At 33.8% G+C, this 20,369-nt stretch overlaps 1 protein-coding gene across 4 annotated transcripts in view; it reads right to left on the reverse strand.

Annotated features, from left to right (window-relative positions):
• Positions 1-292: 292 nt before the first annotated feature.
• Positions 293-20,369, reverse strand: part of CPSF6 (cleavage and polyadenylation specific factor 6) — a 24,287-nt gene continuing 4,210 nt past the window's right edge. The window contains exons 3-10 of one of the 4 annotated variants that reach the window (XM_021716856.1): positions 18,720-18,865; positions 17,168-17,341; positions 16,928-17,038; positions 15,990-16,494; positions 15,472-15,587; positions 13,995-14,148; positions 11,732-11,921; positions 293-5,104 (exon numbers count right to left, since the gene is read on the reverse strand). In XM_021716856.1, the coding sequence (XP_021572531.1) occupies positions 11,735-11,921; positions 13,995-14,148; positions 15,472-15,587; positions 15,990-16,494; positions 16,928-17,038; positions 17,168-17,341; positions 18,720-18,865 (1,393 nt within the window). In that variant the 3' untranslated portion in view covers positions 293-5,104; positions 11,732-11,734. Of the gene's footprint in view, positions 5,105-11,731; positions 11,925-13,994; positions 14,149-15,471; positions 15,588-15,989; positions 16,495-16,927; positions 17,039-17,167; positions 17,342-18,719; positions 18,866-20,369 lie in introns of all 4 variants that reach the window. The other 3 variants (XM_021716855.1, XM_021716858.1, XM_021716857.1) reach the window with 3 other exon arrangements.

Raw genomic sequence — 20,369 nt, forward strand, 5'->3', positions numbered from 1 at the left:
TAAGGTTACTAATCTCCTAAAACTGGACAAGTGTTACCGAGTATAAATTTTAACAACAAAACAGCCTAGAATCTGGTTGGGCTCCTTAATCCTAATTTTAGCCATATACACCAGCTGCTTTAAAGAACATCATAATACCATCACAGAATAACTGCTATCTAAATGGCTGGCTTGAAGGCAAAATGAGACAGATGATAGTCCCATTTCTGTTATACTGCATATTGCCAATAGATAATTCAAATAACACACAATGACTACCAAATTATAAATCAAACAAAAGGACAAACTGCAGTTTTATCAAAACTTTGTTTTATTTTCAATACAAGATAAATACCATGCTTGTTACTAGTGCAGTTTAAGGCCAACAATGGCCATATAGCAAACTGCTGAACAGTCACCTAAATGCTAGAGAAAAAAAAGACAAACATTAAACAGAAAATTGCAATTACAAACATTTTAATAAAATGGAATGAGCTTTTTAATAGAAGCTAATATGGAAGTCTAGCTCTCATGGACATAAAAAAAATGTCTATTTGATCAAATATCACCTTACCTTTTGCACAGAAATCTTATTGTGAAGTCACCATAGAGTGAATAGCTAAAATTTTAGGACTTTCTTTGGCCTTCTGATAGTAAACAAATTATTTACAAACTGCAATTCAGTAATTCATGGATACTGGTAATATGATACAATTTTTTTGTTAAGGGCTTTCCATTAAAAATTGTAAAACAACTTTGTAAGGCTGTACAGGGCTGTAAACTACTTTGCTAATATACTATGTGATGCAGAGGAAGAAGGAACAATAAAGACCTTTTTTAAGGCTAATGTCATCAATGCTATAGATGCATTCCCTAGAATACATTATGATTTACCCCAAAGGATCCTTTCCCATTAAATACCACCTGAGTACTACAATTCTCAAAGTAAAAAAAATAAACAAACATGAATTCATCATTGTATTTTAAAATAATTTAACTTACATAATGCCAAGTGTTACGCAGTAACAGGGCGACAAAAACACACCTTCAAAATGAAATGTTTTACTAAATGCAGGGTCTGTCCAATTATGAAATTAATGTAAAACATTTACACCCATGGCGGAGTTTTAGGACACTCCCACATGAAAAACTCTTGGCAGTATTTACTATCCACAGATACCATTTCAAGATTTGTGTGACTTCAATTAAATTCAACCTAATACTTAAAAGATCTCCCATTACAATGTTAATTAATATAGTGGGAAGCCTTTTAAAAACATTAAAATCTGTCTGTATATAACCAAGTATTTATATATCCCATACAAAAACCATACTAGCTGCATACTCAATGAATGCCAACAACCTGAAATTTCTAAAAAAACACTGGTTAAGACAAACCAAAATCAATCTGAACAGGACAATTGCCTGAATATTTAGAATATTCGTAAAAATCCATATTGCTTCTTTCTAATGCCAAGAAAGAAGAGTATAAGAACTTTCTCTCAGAAGCCTAGACATTTTAACATGTTCTCTTTCAACTTCAATGAAACTTTAATCCTGAATCTTAAATCTCTCTAAATCAAAAATCTCACATTACAAACACAAGGAATGCCATATGTAAGGCCACATCTTAATAAATTTATAATTTTTGGTTGAAAATTTATTGAAAAATTAGTCTAAGGCTTCTAAGAGTCAAGTTGCTAAAAAATAAATACACCAGTGTTTAAACTGAAGGTTAATGTTTAAAACACACACACAGACACACTGTAAGAACAGAAGAATAGAATGCTTTGCTACAAAAATCCCACTTAATATATTTTAGCACAAAAATGTCTAATATGTACAATGAATAAGCGTGCATTTAAGTACATACAACTAGGGGAAACATTTACAGAGGGTTATGGGATGGATGCAAATGAACTTAATGAAAAAAATTTAAAAAGCAGTTATCTGCAAAACAATGAGAATCTCACTATTGTATTCCCAAAACATAAATTTCCTCTTAAAATAACTTAAGTTGAAGCTTAAAACACAAAATTGGAGTCATTTTATAAGATACAGAAAATGTAATGATCATTCAGCTATGAAAACCAAAATGTCAAGAGTACTCTAACACAAAATTCTTGTAGTAACATCTCATTGTATAAAACAGTATGTATTTAGATTATTGGCACATTTAAATACATAAGGGAAAGAGAAAGTCTTTACCCTTTCAACAATTTCCCCCTTTCACTATAAAATATTATACAACATTCATTAAAACTTCCATGTTTAAGAACTGACCTGAAACTAGTAAAAAAATAAAGCAATATTCTCCACAGGAGAATTAAATGAAAATAATATCTTAAGCTACAAGTTATCTGTGAACTCCAAATTGTAGTTAACTGCTTAAGAACATTCTAGGGAAAAGGGCCATTGAATGGACTAAACTATAATCAAAAGTCACTGCAACTCACTCCAAATCTTGCTTATGAAAGTTGACAAAATAAACGCCTGCAAATTTACACTGAAATATGCTTTCCACACATAATTCCTTTAAGCAAGAGTAGCACTTTCAATTCAAAGTGGTGCTTCAGAAGCAATACCACTCAGGTGCTGTATCACTCATCTATAACTTGACTACTGGCTGAAAGGAATGTGACTGTATAGCACTAATAAATGCTATGTAAGACTCAAATCACGTTTGTTCTCATATCCACCGTAGTTACTAATTAAGGGAAAAAAAATGAAAGTCTCTGAGACACTCTTTTTTGTTGTCTGTGCAAGGATTTCTCTCTTTGGATTTTTTTTTTTTTACACATTAAAAAGTTTTCAAATAACATCAACCCATTAACAAGAGAAGGAGGGTATGAAGAAAAAAAGAAGGTTTGAAATTCTCACCTTTACTGCTATACATTCATGTGTTATCAGGTAAAGAAAGACTTTGTAAGATTACTTGGTCAAACCAAAAAGCTGATTTCCATCTGACAACACTTAAAATAATGGACTAGCAGCAAACACATATAGTACACTCACACTGTCTGCAACAAAAGTCATGTAATGAGATCAGTCAGCAGGGAGAAGAGTGATATAAAGAAGCAATTAAAGGGTTCCACTGATAAAAAAAAATGAAAAAGTAAATAAAGGATTTAATTAGTACAAAATGTCCAGTTTCAAATTCAAGTGCAGTTAATTTTTAAATTGTTCAGAGAAAATTTTATTCTCATGAACATTTTACTTACCTTTTAATCTTACTATTAACTAATTTCCCTTGTAAAATATTTATGTCCATACTTCTTCCCATTAGGATATTGTAATTAAAATATTTTAAAAATCTAAGAAATAACAAACACTAACAATATACAGAAAACAGAAATCAATTTTGAAACAACTCTCAAATGTTAGAAAGGCAACTGCATTTTCAACAAGATAAAACACTTAAAAAATCATTTATGAGAGCAAACAGTTCTGATAAACACCAATATCCCATGCAGATACTCCTAACACAAAATATTTTAAAATAAAACTGGCAATAGTATGGATAGTTCGAAACAGCTAATTTTGTGAGAAGTGCTTTGACAGCAGACACAACAAAACTGAAGAACAGCAGTAGAAATCTCTGAAGGGCTTCTACAGTTGCACATAACATAATATCTAGGGTACCTAAATACCTTAAGCATTGTCCTAAAATTTGGCTAAACTTTAAAAACCAATGTGTATTATCATAAGATCTCTCAAAGATAAACAAATCTTTAAAATACATTAACTAATTTGCTCAAGAATTTTAACTCAAATTTCTAAAGTAGTGATTCAGAATTATCTTCCTATAAAAACATCTAATTGAGTCGACATTCTGTCTCTGCCAATTTTGCAATTAAGAACACATGCTAGCCAGCTGCTTAATTTGGGCCTGTATATAAGGCAAGTCTGAAAAAAAATTTGATTAAATAACTATAGTCATGAATCAACAGGTTGCACGAATATACACAGAATTCCGTAAACTGTGCAAGACAGGGTATACCTCTAATCTCTCATGACATATACTGGAGAATACAAACCAATGTTTATAAACATCACATCCTTCAAAAATCTATACCAATCAGAAAGGAAAACTAAGGCTCTCTTTACTCACAATGATCTGCTGCATGGCTGTATTTACATTGCCCATGGCTTCAAAAATAACCATAAGCACCACCAATAAAAAACAGCAAATAACCGCAGCATCAAACCAGAATTGTCAAAATATTTCTTTGATGTCAGCAGTTCACAATTGTTTAGTACATCTGTGTTGTAATTAAGCTGCATTACATAGCAAATATGTATGGGTTTTACTAAAATGTTAAAACCTCAAATATTTTTTGACCCTTAACACATTGACTGGATTGCTATGTCTCAAATTTCAGTTTTTTTACAAGTTTACATACCATTAAGCAAAGTCACAAGCTAACTAGGTAAAAACAGCTAGAAAAGCAGGATATAGAAATATTAAATATCCATGTAATCACCTATTCTAATATCAAAATCAAGGCCAAGAGACACTTAATTAGTATGTTTAATTCACTGAACGCAAGATTAGATGCATATCCAAAAATGCTATTGCAATGCTTTTTTAAAGGACAATAAAAATGTTGTCATAGTAACATTATCTTTAGATATTGCTGAACACAAGACTTTCCCTGAGGTGTAAACATCAAATAACTTGAACAGCTTTACACATCAGCCCCATTAAACAGTTTATTACAACACTACATCTATTGTAATCAAAGTGGTGCTGTTTACAGACATTATCATATGAACATTTTTAACAAGAACAAACTACTATAAAAACAAGCATTTACTTGACTTTTCCAATTGCTTGCACATTATAATAGCCAAATGTATATAACCAGTAATAAAGTTGCAAAAGCTATAACTTTTTAATATCACACAGGTTTCCTTCAAATAAAACAGTTAAGCAACATAAAAAATAAAAGTAGAGCTACTGGTTACCATTTATGCAGATTTGCTTTATTCAGATCTATTCCTGTTCATTTTATCCATGAATCCTTACAGGTTCAGTTCAATCACAAGAAGTAAACTGCTGGACAAGCGTCATTTTTCCCCCATGAAGACTGTTTTGTCTTGGAAGGTGATCCTCTTCCTTCAGCTGTAATGTGTCAAAATTTGTGATGTAGATTTTGCTATTCCCCAAAATACACAGAAAAACGCTGGCTTAACTATACATACACAAGTCGTGCATCTACTTCACTGTCATGTATTCTAACACAAAATAAGAATTAACTGAAACAGTAGCTGCCTCTGTGGTGGAGAAACGTTCTCAATTTATCTGATGATTAAAACCGAGACATTCTGATTTCATTCTTCTTAGAAAATCTTCTTATTGCCTTATAAATTTAATGACTGAAACAGAAATGAAAACACAGCAGCTACTGTTTCTGTGATAATGGAAACATTAAGTCATTTTCTAAAATATGTAAACTACAAAAATAAATGGAAAATGCTTGGATGATTTTAATGTAAATATTTTTCATTTATCCACATATCAATCCTCTATTAACTCATTTAACAATTAAAGCTGAACTAATTATAAAATGCAAAAATTATTTTACAAATTAATTGTTACTTCTTTTGACAGCATACAAGAATTTCTGCAATTTTTATAAATCAAATGGTGCTTCATGTTACAAACTTATAAATAGATTGTATAAATAGATATCTCAATATGGACATTTAAATTAATGACATCCACGTACAAATCTTTAGACATAATACAAATTTAAAACATTTACTTTCACTCTATTGTACCTATACCAAAATATCTAATGTAGCATATAAACTAACCACAAACAAGCTAAATGGAAATCTACAATGATAAATTTCACTGAAAACTCACATAAAGGAAAAAAATCTATCAACTAAAATTTTAAAAATACATGTATATGCAAACTTCAAATAGAGGTTCACAAGAAACATTCAATTAACTTGGATATAAGTAATCACTGAAACACCAGATTATTTAAAATATAAATTCCAAGACAGCACCTCAATAATAAAGTGACTGAAGAGTCAAAAGGGCACAATGTTTAGTGATATTTTGCCATAAAAATTGAAAAATTCTTTTTGCTCTACAATCAAGAGTTATTTCTGTCACAACTATAAATTGTTATCTTCTATGTCCTTTCTTCTTCAACTAGGTTATGAGAATCTTAAGAGTATCAGTACACATACACATTCACACTGCCTAGCAGTAAAACCCTAACAATTTTAAAACTGAAACAAGAAAAGCCAAAAACAAAAACCAGATGTTATAATCCTGGACTTTCTCTTTTAGGTTGTTTCTGTATGTCTATACTTTTCAGAGTCACTTCTGCCATTTCTAATGTTACCTTTTATTGTACCTTTATCTTATGATATGATGATGAAGCTATTTAGAGAAACTATTTAATGGAAAAAAACTTACAATGGTAGCTTTCAAATGTTTTATTTTTAATGCACTTTTAAGAAACTGGCAAAGTATTAAAGAAAGACAAGGCATATGTTTCAATCTGAAAAAATAAATTACTGGGAAATTAATAAATCTTACTGCAAAAGAATGCTATTTTCCTAATTTTTTTTGTTGTGATTGGAAGGGATAAAGAAGAAAGATCTGATCATTTAGAGGGAGCAAAACAAAATATCCAATCCTTCCATAAAGCATATTGCATATACTGCAACTTTATATTATCATTCCAGTGGAGAATTATACTATTTTTTATTTAGAGAAACTTTTTTTGTCAAATCACAATACATGTTGTTATCCAGGACAAATGCACTCATCTTTTGCTTGAAATACTTCATAGTTATATCTTGACTATTGACAAATCTCTAATTTTCACCATACAGACATAAAATCTCAGGGATAGTCTGGCAGTTTTTATTTCTATTTCTAAACACTTTACATTAATCCACTTGGAAATACAAATTTTACAATCTCAAACGGAAGCAAATCTGAAGGCAATACAACCCATTTCCAATAATCCAATTCCATTATCAGTCTCAAATGCCTGAGTAGACAACTACATAAACAAAGATATCAAAAAGAAGCTTAAGTGACAATACATTCAATGCCCATGTTTTCAGAATACCATTTGGTGAAATCTGTAATGTCAAAGCTACATAATTACTTGCTTTATCAGCTATAAAAGGAAAATCTATGTAAACAGCTGTTAAAACAACTAGAAAAGAAATGGAATCTAATCGCTTTTTAATAAAGTCTATAAGCTAAAGTGGGCAGTAAAATTTTAATACACAGAGAAGTATCTGCATTTTGAGATAATGTAAGATCAAGCCATTATTAACTCAAATTATGAGTATATCTGTTAGAATCTTATCTATGCAAATTTATTAGCATTAGTATTTTAAACTCATGGTAAATTCACTTTTTAAGTAAAAAATTCACATATATATCAGATAGGGCTCTTTTATAGATTTTCATATTAATATGTTGAATTAAAAGGCTTCTCATAATTTTAGAGAAGCACTATTAAGTCAATAATAAAATTTTTCTCTATCTAAAAATTTCTCCTTAATGAGAGAAATGTTGATGAGGTGGGCAAGAGAAATAAGTATCTACATACAAGTTAACTCTTTAAAATCAAAAGTCCTTCTTGTGTTGGCTAGAACACATTACACAAAAACAATTCTGGTTATTGTCGATGCTTACAAAAAGTTTCTTGCTACCAAACCATTTCATATTTTCATCTTTCTACTTCCAGACATAGTACTTACCTCATTTTAACTAAAGCATTTTACTACTCTATAAAAATATACACAAGTGTTGCTTTAGGCAGTCCACTAAATAGTAGAAATAAATTTCATCACAAAGAAAAATGAGCTTTGCCCCAAAAAGATTCACAAAATGAACATTTCAAAAAAAAGCTGTTTGTTATTTAGAATTCACTGTGAGAGTTAAAACATGCTACCACAGAAGGCAAAGTCATAAATGGCACCCTCATCCCTTTTTGGTTATTAGGTTTTTTAATAAACAATGCTAACATTATTTATTCAAACAATCTAATTTACAAACTGAAACAATGGTAATAAATTTAACACTGAGATGAAGGTGAGAGAGCAAGGTGACTCACATTAGCATTGAAATTTTTTTTAACAGGGAACATAAATCATTTGTAAACAAAACTATTCTTAAACCACCGTGAGCAAAACACACTATACGTTCATTCAAGGGACTGCTCTACCCTCCCTTGTAATTTCAATTGAGATAGCTGTGTAGTCGACAAGTTTTGTAAACAATACCCAAAGCAAGAAAAATTAGAGAGCTAGCATAACCAAATGAAGAAAAGCAGTAAGGATACAAGGGAAAACACAAGGAAACAGAAACAGGGCTGGAAGTTACTAGGCAGGCATCAGATGGCCTAAGAGTTGCAGAAACAATTTTTAAATCTGATTACAACCATTATCACTTACCACATAATTAACATAAGGTAATTTTCACATAAGACTCAAAGTAACACTAAGTCTTAAGACGAAACATCTTAACATGTTAAAAAAAAAAGCTTTTCATTCTTTTAGCACTTTTGGTTTTTCCCAAATTAATAGAAAGCTGTAAGCTGAATAACCAATGCAAAGCATTCTAACTCCTTGTGCAATAATAAAATCTAAGACAATATTTATGGTAGGGGAAAAAAAAGTAATCACACAGCAAAGGAAAGTACAGTTATTTAATCCAGACTCCACAAACAATTCTTTAAAATTTTATCAAAGAAATGGAAAATGATTAAAAAATATATAAAATCTCATAAGCTTGGGAGACAAAAAGACTGAAAGAGTATTTAAAAAAATAATTTGGTTTCTGAACTGCTAACACAAAAACTGAACTGCTAACACAAATTTCCTGAGTAAGGCTATTCCAAACAAGTAACAAAAAAATGTAACCTAAAATAAATCAACTATGAAAGTAAAATTATTTCTGTAAGAAGTGTGCAATCTTAAAGCACTTAACAACTTTTATTTTGCTCAGAGTGGTCTGAGAATAAAGGCAGAAATTACAGAATATGAAGTACAATGTATTTACATACTGATATTTACAATATTGGTATTTTCTCATTAAAAATATTACCTATTTCAACTTAGATATTGAATACTTTTAGAAAAACCAATACATTTTAAAATGAGAGAATGCAATTAACATCACCAACAGTTCGAACACAAAAAAAATCAAGATGGGACAGACATTAACGCTTGCCAGTATCAAGTTTCCAGTTAAAGTAAGAACTTGCCCGTTTAGTCATTCATCATCACATCATCATTAGTATTTATCTGTATACAGGCTTACTACTGACATTCACTATGGCTTTCAAGTTATTCCACCTAGTCCATTTAAGACTTACATGAAAGCTCAAAAGGACTCATATTTAAAAACTTCTAAACAGGTCAACAACAGACCTTATGATGATGATGATAAAATTTGCAGATAGTTTTTTATTTGTTTAAAAAAAGACTTTCACTTGAATATATATTTACTCCCAGCCCTTACCCCTTTATTCATGTCTACATCCACAAAAAATACCATTTGGTGTATCAACGGTACAATAATCCAGGATAACAGAAGTTTTCCGCTGGGAATGCTTATGTAAAATTTTGCTTGGATGAAGGCACATACAATATTACAACTCAATTCTGATTAATGTACAAACAAAACATGGAAATTCTGGTATGGTACATCAGTGATTAAGAAAAAAATATCAACAACAGTTTGCACGTTAGGAATTCATAGTTAATGTCTGAATGTAATGAAACTCAAGTCATGATATAATTAGGTGTATCCATTACTAGAAAATTATGGTAGTTAATTCAAGTACTTTAAGATTAACAATAAACATTTCAGGAGTTTGCTTGTGACTATGCTAGTTTTATTAAACTCAGTAAGAAAACTGTCATTAACTTTTAGATTAAATTGGTTTACAGGCCCCTTGAGAGGCTCATCCAATTTTGGAGATGACTAAAAGTGCATTCAAGTTTCATTATCATGTCTTCACTAACAAGAAGCTTGCTGATAAGTTCCAAAGTCTAAAAACTATAATTTGCAGAACCTGTACCTTTCTATAATTGCAATGGCTGATACAGTTAAGCATTTCAACTAATAGCCTGATCACAATCCACCTTAGGCAACTAATGAACATTGATAATTTTTTTCATTAAGATGGGATCAGATGTATTTAACTCAGGGGGTGGAGAAAGAAGTACTACATCTTTAAAATTTAATGTTTGATTTACATGATACAACATTTAATTCTTACATCCAAAAACATTATCAACTTCAATAAACTTAATTTTAAAAGGAAAGATGTTTTGTCTCATATTAAAGGAGTGTTTTGAGACTTATTGATATTAAATTTTATAATATAATACATGGAGAACTATACAAAAATTAAAGTTTTAATATTCAACTGCATGTTCAAAATGTGAAGTATTAAAATCAGCCTTTTCACTTAAAAAGCCCTTAAAACTGCAAATAGCATACGAGCTTATTTGTGACCATAAATATAAGACTTACATGCTTATTTTCTAAATAGTATTATTCAAAAGAATCTTATTTGCTAAGGTATATCTGTTATGTTTAAAGAAATAGCTATTCTTTCACAGAACTAAATACACTTGGTAAAGTCTGTTATTTTGTCTATAACAACTTAAATACTACAAGTACCATGACTGATTTTTTTCCAATAAGTCTCCCATGATGACTGAAAATAATCACATAAAGAGTATTTACCGATAAGGGGTTTGTTTTAGCCTAATTTAATTTGGGTATGTCAACCAACATATAGAGAAAAATATGTTTCCAGAATAACGTTTGTGTGACATGCACAACCCTTTTGGTGCCCTCCCCCCCAACTCTTCACATGAGCAAGTGCTATTCACAAATATAAAAATAAAATTACATGTGAAAATGAAGCATAAACAGACAACCCTTCCCACTTTATGAAAAATGTACACAAGAAATAGTTTTTAAAGTACAGAAAAAAAAGACAATGATTATGGCTTATGAGTGAAACATCAAAGAAAATTACTTCAAAGTTATTCTAACCTGAAGTGTATGGCTTGATATTATTTATAATTTTTAGATATGAAGTATCCTTGACCTGTTTTAATTGAGTAACTTTTTAATCTCTGCAAATTAAAGGGTACTGTTTCTTTTAAAAACCAGATGTCAGGAAAACATTGTCTTTTCTATAAAGTGTTTTTTAAGGAAAAAGGCTCTTTCAATGCTGAGAAAACATCCTCCTGTATTATAAACTATTATAGTGTTAGATTTAAAAATTTTTTAGGGACCAATGAAATTATTTCAAGAATAGAAACTTTCAATTTATTTACTTAAAAAAAAAACAAAAAAACCAAGCATATTATATGAAATAACTCCCTGTATTTTATTTTTAAATCACATGCAAACTACATATGTGATCACAAGAACCCCAATTTTTAGATTTTAGAAGTACATAATGAGTCCTCTTGATTATTTCCTTCCTTTGTTAAGACCATTAACTATTTGAAACCTAAACGTGGTAACTCAGCAATACAATATTCAATGATAAAGTTGCAAAATTTTTACATGTCATTACTTACCTGTTATTTGTCTCAGACATTTCCAGGACATTAAATTCAGAACAAGTAGTTGGACCATTTAAAATGTGTATATACTGTACAAACAACAGCCTTGCAGTTATAATTATTGCTAACAACATAGATGCTAAGTGTAACAGGAACAAGGAGTACCCACCTTCTAACGATGACGATACTCGCGCTCTCGGTCACGTTCTCGGTCACGGTCTCGGTCACGATCCCGGTGTCGCTCTCGTTCTCTGCTTCTCTCTCTGTAATAATCATCATGACGATCTCTACTACGGGATTTATGACGCCGACTCTTTTCTCGTGATCTACTATGGTCTCTCTCTCTTGATCGTTCACGTCTTCTAAAAGAAATTACTGGATTAATGCTCTCCATAATTAGACAGCTTTAAAAAATATTCAATATTGTGGTGTTTTTAAAATCTAAGAAGGCAAAAAATTCTTTGTAAATCCATTTGGACATACTATCCTGACCTGCCAATAATGATATACAATAAGCATGAACCAGAAATTTCATTTTTAAAAATATTCAACAAAAATTGACACCATGGTAATACATCATGTCTATTTAAACCAGTAGCCTAAAACAGACAAATGGCATTTATTTAACAAACAAAAAAGTAAAGTTTCAAAGCACTTGTGTTTCAAGCTAAAGGACATCTAGAATACAGTTTTATAGATCTAAAACTCATAAAATTACAGCATACAATTGGCAAAAATACATTAAAAAATCACCATCTATTAACACAGGCTACCAAACCTATATATTATATACTAATTTTACATTTCTACTTAACCAAAATATGGTTCATCAGGAGCACCGTATTAAGAAACTTCCTAATATACACTTATGTTTGGAGGAGGAGAGAAGGCAGAAGAAACCTAATTAATCATATAATTGGCGGGCTCGGTGGCTCAGCCTGTAATCCCGCGCCTTTGGGAGGCTGAGGTGAGTGGATTGTCTGAGCCCGCAGGTTCGAGACCCACCTGGGCAGCGAGACCTCATCTCTACAATAAATCAAAAAATCAGCCAGGCGTGGTAGCGCATGCCTGTAATTCCGGCTACTCAGAAGGCTGAGGCGGAAGGATTGCTGGAGCCCAGTAGGCGAGGCTGCGGTGGCCGGGAGCGGCCACTGTACTCCAGTCTAGACGACCGAGTGAGACTCCAACTCAAAAAAAAAAAAAAATCAATCATATAATTGTATTTAATAAGTAGAAATGAACTGCCTTTATAACAAAACGAAATTTAGACTAAGTTTACTACTGCCTAAAAGACTTATGGAAATTCTGAATTCACAATAAGGAAATAACAATTGCCTATCAGTTAAACTAAGGATGTTTTAATCTTGTATTTCTATACCACAGCTAAGTCTTAGTAGGCTAGGCTTAGCAAATATTAATAGGTGCTAAGCTTGATCAAGACAGAAATTATCAGTCTGGGCTGAAAAAGATGATGATGATGTAAGATATGATAATGTATAGCTTATGATTTGTTCAGATAAAAAAATTTGTTCAGATAAAAAAATTCTTACCCTGGGTCAAAAAGGTAATAATTACACAGTTGAGGACCATGCCAAAGATAAGCTCCTTTCTCTTAAAGAAGATTTTACCACTATACAAAAGTACACTTAAGATAGATCTAAGACTATCACGTGAAGATTAAAGATCTGTCTTTCAAAAAATATGTAAAACTTCAAGGTTAGCTTGAAATCAAAATGTTAAAAAAGGAACTACCTAAAAAACAGATCATTCATTCACTCCCTTATTCAGGAAATTTTTATTTAGCACCCATTCTGCACAAAGCATTCTGTAGGCATCAGAAATATTATAGCCAGTAGGATAGATTAGGCCCCTGCCATCATTCAATATGTGTTCTAACTAGAAGAAGTGAGCACTGATAACAAACAAAAACACGTTAAGTACCATGAAAAAAAGAAACAGAATAATATGACAGACTAACCTGGGCGAAGACCCCTGCTAAGAAATTAGAATAAGAAGACCCAAGAAGGATAATGAGGCAGGTATGTCAAGAGCCAGGGAAAAAAGTTCCCAGCAGAAGAAATATCAAGTAGAAAGTGAGATAGTCAAATGCTTGATGTATCCCAAGAAAAAGAAAGGAGATCAATATGGTTGGAGAACAGCGAGTAAGGGGAGAGTTACAAAATGAAGCTAAAAAAGATAGGCAGACACTGTATCACACACAGTGCCAAATTTACAGACCTATGCTAAGAGTAAACAGAAGCCTTTGAAAAGTCTTAACCGACGAACATCTGGCAATCTGACATTTAGAGTTTAAAAAAAAAATCACTCTGGCAGCTAAATAAACAGTAAGTAAAAGCGAAGTCCCAAATACAGCATTTGTTTCTATTTGTAAACTAGCAGTTTCAATAGACAAGAGACAGGAAAAGTTTTACCTTGATCCAGAACCATATGACTTGGATTCAATTCCATGAAGGCAATCTTGCAAAGAGCTAATAAGAACTTTGCAACGATCATCAGCAGATACTTTGGATTGTTTAATTAAAGAAATTGCAGTTACCAATGTCTCAATAGCACTCCCATAATCACCTGTGAAGGAAAGAAAGGGGGTGAAGTCAAAGAAATTGTTTTCAAAATGCCATCAAACCACTTGGGGCAGGAGTGATAAAGCATTTTACAAAAGCAGTGTATTTTAAAATTTTTTAGGCTTTCATGCTCATGAAATTAACCTAACTTATTATTATGGCTGTGCAAAGGTTGTCACTTTGCAAATATGAGAATAAATGAGCTGCCTTAAGGCCCCTGAACCATTAGATATCAAAGCTAAGACTTAAATCTACATCTAACCCTTTGCAGTTGGAGACATCCTGTAGAATACTTACCAGCAACTCAACCACACCTTTTTACAAAATAGTGGAAAACAAGTACTTCATTATTAAATAATATAGCATTGGAATTATTGTGTTGTAATGATATTTGGCTTATAATGGAATTTGACATTGAAATTAAAACAAGCCGGGCTCGGTGGTTCAGCCTGTAATCCCGCGCCTTTGGGAGGCTGAGTTGAGTGGATTGTCTGAGCCCACAGGTTTGAGACCCGCCGGGGCAAGCAAGACCTCATCTCTACAATAAATCAAAAATCAGCTGGGCGTGGTAGCATGCGCCTGTAGTTCCAGCTACTTAGAAGGATCGCCAGAGTCCAGCAGGTCGAGGCTGCGGTGGCCACTGCACTCCAGTCTGGGTGACAGAGTAAGACTCCAACTCAAAAAAAAAAAAGAAATTAAAACAAAAAAATTAAAACTTTATATATGTTTCTAATATGTGGTAACGTGTGAAGCAGTCACCAATATGCCTTGCAGGTTCACTGGTATATGTTGTGCAATAGTAATTTATTTGCCATCTTCCACCTGGTGTTTTTCTATCTGAGCAGACAATGCAGTCTTGTTTCCTTCCTCCCACATTAATAACACGTAATTTATTGTCAGTTTGTTGTTCGAAGACAATGTGGAAAGGACACACTCGGGATTCCTGAAAACCACTTCTCAACCAATCAGAAGCTTAATAAACCTCAAATGGGACATAACTTTTTCATTGTTTTTGAATGGAAAAATTCAAGGTAACATATATTTTTGAAAAATGTGTGCTTACATAAGTTTGTCCTGTACAATCGTCACCAATTTTGTTATGTCCCCTGAGAGGGGGCATTCGAGTACAAAGGGCTAAAATCTTGCAATGAGAGTTTTCTACTACACTGTGACATACAGTTTTTTTCAATACTTTTTAAATAAACGACAGGTAATGATTTGGGAATATAAAAAGAACCATTACATGTAAAAATGACCTATCTTCCAAATTGCACTTAAGTTTCTAGGTCACTCCAAATAACAAATAATAAGAAAGAAATATACAAACCAGCACTGGCATCAGACACAGCTCTGGAAATAGCACTGCTTGAAATTGCCCTGTTTCTATTCATGATTTCTTCAAACTCAGCTTCACTCAATGGTGTTCTTGCAGTATCCATTTCCCTACAAAGTAAAAATAAGTCTTAACTTGTACCCCAAAGATTTTCTAAGTCATAATAGGGTAAAGCAAAAAAATTAAAACTTTATATATTTTTCTAATATGTGGTAACGTGTGAAGCAGTCACCAACATGCCTTGCAGGTTCACTGGTACTAGCTGCTTGACAAGAGCCTTAGAGGCAAGTTACTTTTCCAGATTGAAGTATGCTATTTTTCCTACAAAGAGAACAAGTCTAAGCAAAATTCTCTTACAACATTATTTCAGCGGAAATAAAGTAGTAGCTTTGAAACTTCATCTTTCAGGAAGGCAGAAATGGTATGTTTACATGTCTACAGTATATTTTTCATAGAGGCACTGGTTCTATCTTGTACAAATCAAACACTTTCACAGATACATACTAACTTACCTTCCAGGGGGCCCATAGTCACCCCTATCATATGGTGGAGGTCGGCCATATGGGTCTGTTGGTGGCGGACCCCGGCTGTCTGATGTAGGCATGCCGCTGTTAGTTGGTGGAGGAAAGAAAGCCGGGTTCACATGTGGAGCTGGCGGAGGGGCACCTGGAGGTGGTCCAGGAAGATGCGGAGGAGGTGCAAGTGTAAGGGGTGGCCCAAGTGGACCAGGTGGACGAGGTGGAAAAGGGCCTGGAGGTGGAGGTGGTCCCTGTTGTGGAGGTGGTGGACCAGGAGGGGGGCCGTAGCCTGGAACTGGAGGTGGTGGGCCAGGAGGAAGCGGACCCAATGGAGGTTGCCCAAAAGGTTGTCCAGGAAAAAGAACTGGTGGTGGAGGGCGATCTCCTCGATTAGGAGGCCCAGCTAGAGGAGGAGGCAGAACCTGACCAGGAGGTGGAGGACCTGGTGGACCAGGTGGGCCTGGAGGACCTAAGGGTGGACGTGGTGGAGTCTGTCCAGCTATAAAGGAGAGAGAGAAAAAAAACTTTACTAATAAGATATTTTAATCCTTATATGTCAAGATTATATTTTTAAAGCATAACTCAAAGACCAAGATTCTTTCTCTTTAAATGAAACCCATATGGTAAATGCTATACTTTCAACTACAATGATGAAATACATCCTTACAAATTAAACTAACTCAATTTATGCTTAAGAAAAATTACTGAAACAAACACTTTTAAAAGATTACAGCGCTTAGAGATATTTCCCATCTTTCAGTGTACACACACTTCTTACAGTGAAATCACCCACCTTATATTCTACTCTGATGCCAAGCTAGAAAGTGAAACAAGGAAAAATGGTCTTGAAAGAATTTTTTAAGAGGTAAGAAAATAAGACGGATGTAAATATTCTATATATAAGTCAAGCAAGTTTGGAGAAAAATAAAGACCTTTTAGGCCAAAAATGGGTATTTCCTCTATGCTGTGCCCCATATGCCATGGAATCCTAGTTTCCAGGAACAAAGGCCGAGTTCCTTTAACAAGATGCTTGATCAAATTTCCTGGATTCCAAAAATAGCATAACAAGGAGAGTAAGTCACATTAATAATGCATTACTTGAAAAAGAGAGAAAAGGAAAAGAGGTATTAGGTAGACATATTTTATCCATGGTAATTTACGAAAAATTTTACCTGGAAAAGGTGGGGGTGGCCCTCCTGGTCCTGCTGGCCCAGGAAATCTGTCCCCACCGGGAACAGCCCCTGGAAAACGGCCCCGTCCTCTACCACCTTGTGGAAATGCTGCACGTGAACTGCCTCCTGGAGGACCAGCTTTACCTTCCCCAGACATTTGTCCTGATTGTGTAGCTGCAAATACCCAAATACTCATAAATAGCACTTATTAAAATAGTTTTCTGAAATGTAACCACTGTTATTAGAAACAACTGTACTTCAAAATTCATTTAACTACATATTAACTTGTAGCTGCCTTGGGCCTGTGCCAACTACAAAAAGTATTGGTTAGAAAAACATTCACACCTATCTAAGTGCTTTTAAAGTCTTAAAATATTCAGGTTTAGGTGTATTTCCAATGAGTAAAACTAAGCTATTTTCAAAATACCAGTATTCTGCAGTAGCCAAGACCGCAGTGGCTTATGCCTGTAGTCCCAGCACTTTGGGAGGAATGCTTGAGCCCAGGAGTTTGAGACCTGCTTGGGCAACACAACAAGACCTCATCTCTACAAAAAGACTAAAAATTAGCTGGGTGTGTTGGTGCACACCTGTAGTCCCAGCTACTCAGGGACTCAGCCCAAGAGGTCGAGACTGCAGTGAGCCGTTATCATGCCACTGCCTGATCAAGAGTGAGACCCTGACTCAAAAAAAGGAAAAATAAACATTATTAACTCAGTGGTTTTTAAGATATTCAGAGTTTTACAGCCATCACCACAATCAATTCTAGACCATCACTCCAAAAAGAAACTCCATATCCATTGGTCATTACTCCCCATTTCCTCCCAGCCCTCAGTCCTATGCAACCACTGAATCTACTCTTCGTCTGATTTGCCTATCCTGGATTCAGTTCATGGACAGTTGGGATGTTTCTACTTTTTGCTGCTATTGAAATTCTTCAACAGAAATCTTAATTTCAGTAGTTTTGATCATTTAAGTTTTGTAACATACTCTTCAAGTAAGCCTTAAGTGTTAAAACATTTTTTAAAAAAATCACTTAAACGTCTGCTAACCACATAATCACCCATCTTATCTCTTTAAATGGTAACATTCTTAAATGTGTTAATGGCAAATCTTTTCTATATTCACTTTTACCAAGTGGTGAAAGGTCTTGATGTCAAGCAGAAAGTCAATGAATATTTTTTGTTGTCTCTCTCTCCCATCATAATACACATCCACATAGCTTTCCACTGAAATCTAAGGATTAAAATATAGTTTCTTCCTGTCTCTAAGATGAAATGATAGGACAAGAATCGCAGGGCTACAGAACTTTGCACATTGTTCTATGATATTAGGTCTGTTACAACTAAAGAAAAATGGATTGGGGGTAAGATTCTACTAAATGGGTCTATAGACATAACCAGTGATTAAATCAAATTCAAATTCAAAGCACAGACTTTCTAAAATGGAGTTTCCAATGAACTAAATATTAAGAGGACTTCTCTAGTATAACATCTGATAAATGCATTGGTTAAAATACACATCTTTAAATAAAAGCCTCTGAGGGATTGCTTACTTTTCCTGGACTGCATTTCAAATTGACTCAGGAACTGTTTATTGCATGGAGTAACAACAGGATTTTGACCATGAAGCTCTCTTTTAGGCAACAGATCCATTAACTTTTTTGAAGATGCTTCAGATCCAACACCAACAAGGGCAAACCTAAAAAGTGTTTTAAAAGGTGAGGATAGAGAGTGGGGAGAGATTAATAATGTTAGTTATTTTTTGGCTGTTCTTTTTTTAAAGGTCTGAATTTGCTTTTATTTTTTAAAAAAAGCTGGGCACAGTGATTGAGCTTATAATACCAGCTATTTGGGTGGCTGAGGTGAGATGATCACTTAAGGCCAGGAGTTCAAGACCAGCCTGGGCAACAAATCAAAATCCGGTCTCTAAATAAACAAAAATAAAAAAATTAGCCAGGCGTGATTGCATGCACTTGTATTCGCAGCTACTTGGGAGGGTAAGGTAGGAAAATGGTTTGAACCCATGAGCTTGAGGCTGCAGTCAGCTATTGTGCCATTGTCCTCCAGCCTGAATGACTTCACCTCAATAATAAAGTAACAAAATATTCCTTAAAATTACAGAAGTACACAGTCTCATGTTCATCTTTTATAACGTACCATATAATTCAATCATTTTAAATGTGTATTTCAGGTTAGGTGCAGTGGCTTATGCCTGTAGTCCCAGCACTTTGGGAGGAATGCTTGAGCCCAGGAGTTTGAGACCTGCTTGGGCAACACAACAAGACCTCATCTCTACAAAAAAATTAAAAACTAGCCGGGTGTGTTGGTGCACACCTGTAGTCCCAGCTACTCAGGGACTCAGCCCAAGAGGTCGAGACTGCAGTGAGCCGTTATCATGCCACTGCCTGAACAAGAGTGAGACCCTGACTCAAAAAAAGGAAAAATAAACATTATTAACTCAGTGGTTTTTAAGATATTCAGAGTTTTACAGCCATCACCACAATCAATTCTAGACCATCACTCCAAAAAGAAACTCCATATCCATTGGTCATCACTCCCCATTTCCTCCCAGCCCTCAGTCCTATGCAACCACTGAATCTACTCTTTGTCTGATTTGCCTATCCTGGATTCAGTTCATGGACAGTTGGGATGTTTCTACTTTTTGCTGCTATGAAAAGATGTTTAACATTACTAGCCATTAGGGAAATACAAATTACAACCAAAATGAAATACCATACATTCATTAGGATGGCTTCAATAAAAAAGACAATTAACAAGTGTTGGTAAGGATGTGAAGAAACTGAAACTGTCACATACTGCTGATGGGCATGTAAAATGGCACACTACTCTGGCAAACAACATGGCAGTACTTCAAAAAGTTAAACAAAATTACCATATAGCCATTTAATGTAATTCCACTCTTAGATATATACACAACAAAATTGAAAATATATGTCCACACAAGACCGGTACACAAATATTCATAGTAGCATTTTGTTTAGTAGCCAGAAGTGGAAATGATCCAAATGTCCATCAATTATTAGACAAATTAAAAAATAAAAGTGCTACATTCATATAATCAAATATTATTCAGACATAAAAGGAAATGTTAGCCGGGCTCGGTGGCTCAGCCTGTAATCCCATGCTTTGGGAAGCTGAGGTGAGTGGATTGCCTGAGCCCGCGGGTTCGAGACCCGCCTGGG

The sequence above is a fragment of the Carlito syrichta genome, unplaced genomic scaffold (assembly GCF_000164805.1).
Source record: "Carlito syrichta isolate Samal-C Ts95f unplaced genomic scaffold, Tarsius_syrichta-2.0.1 Scaffold309041, whole genome shotgun sequence".
In the NCBI taxonomy this organism is placed as follows: domain Eukaryota; kingdom Metazoa; phylum Chordata; class Mammalia; order Primates; family Tarsiidae; genus Carlito; species Carlito syrichta.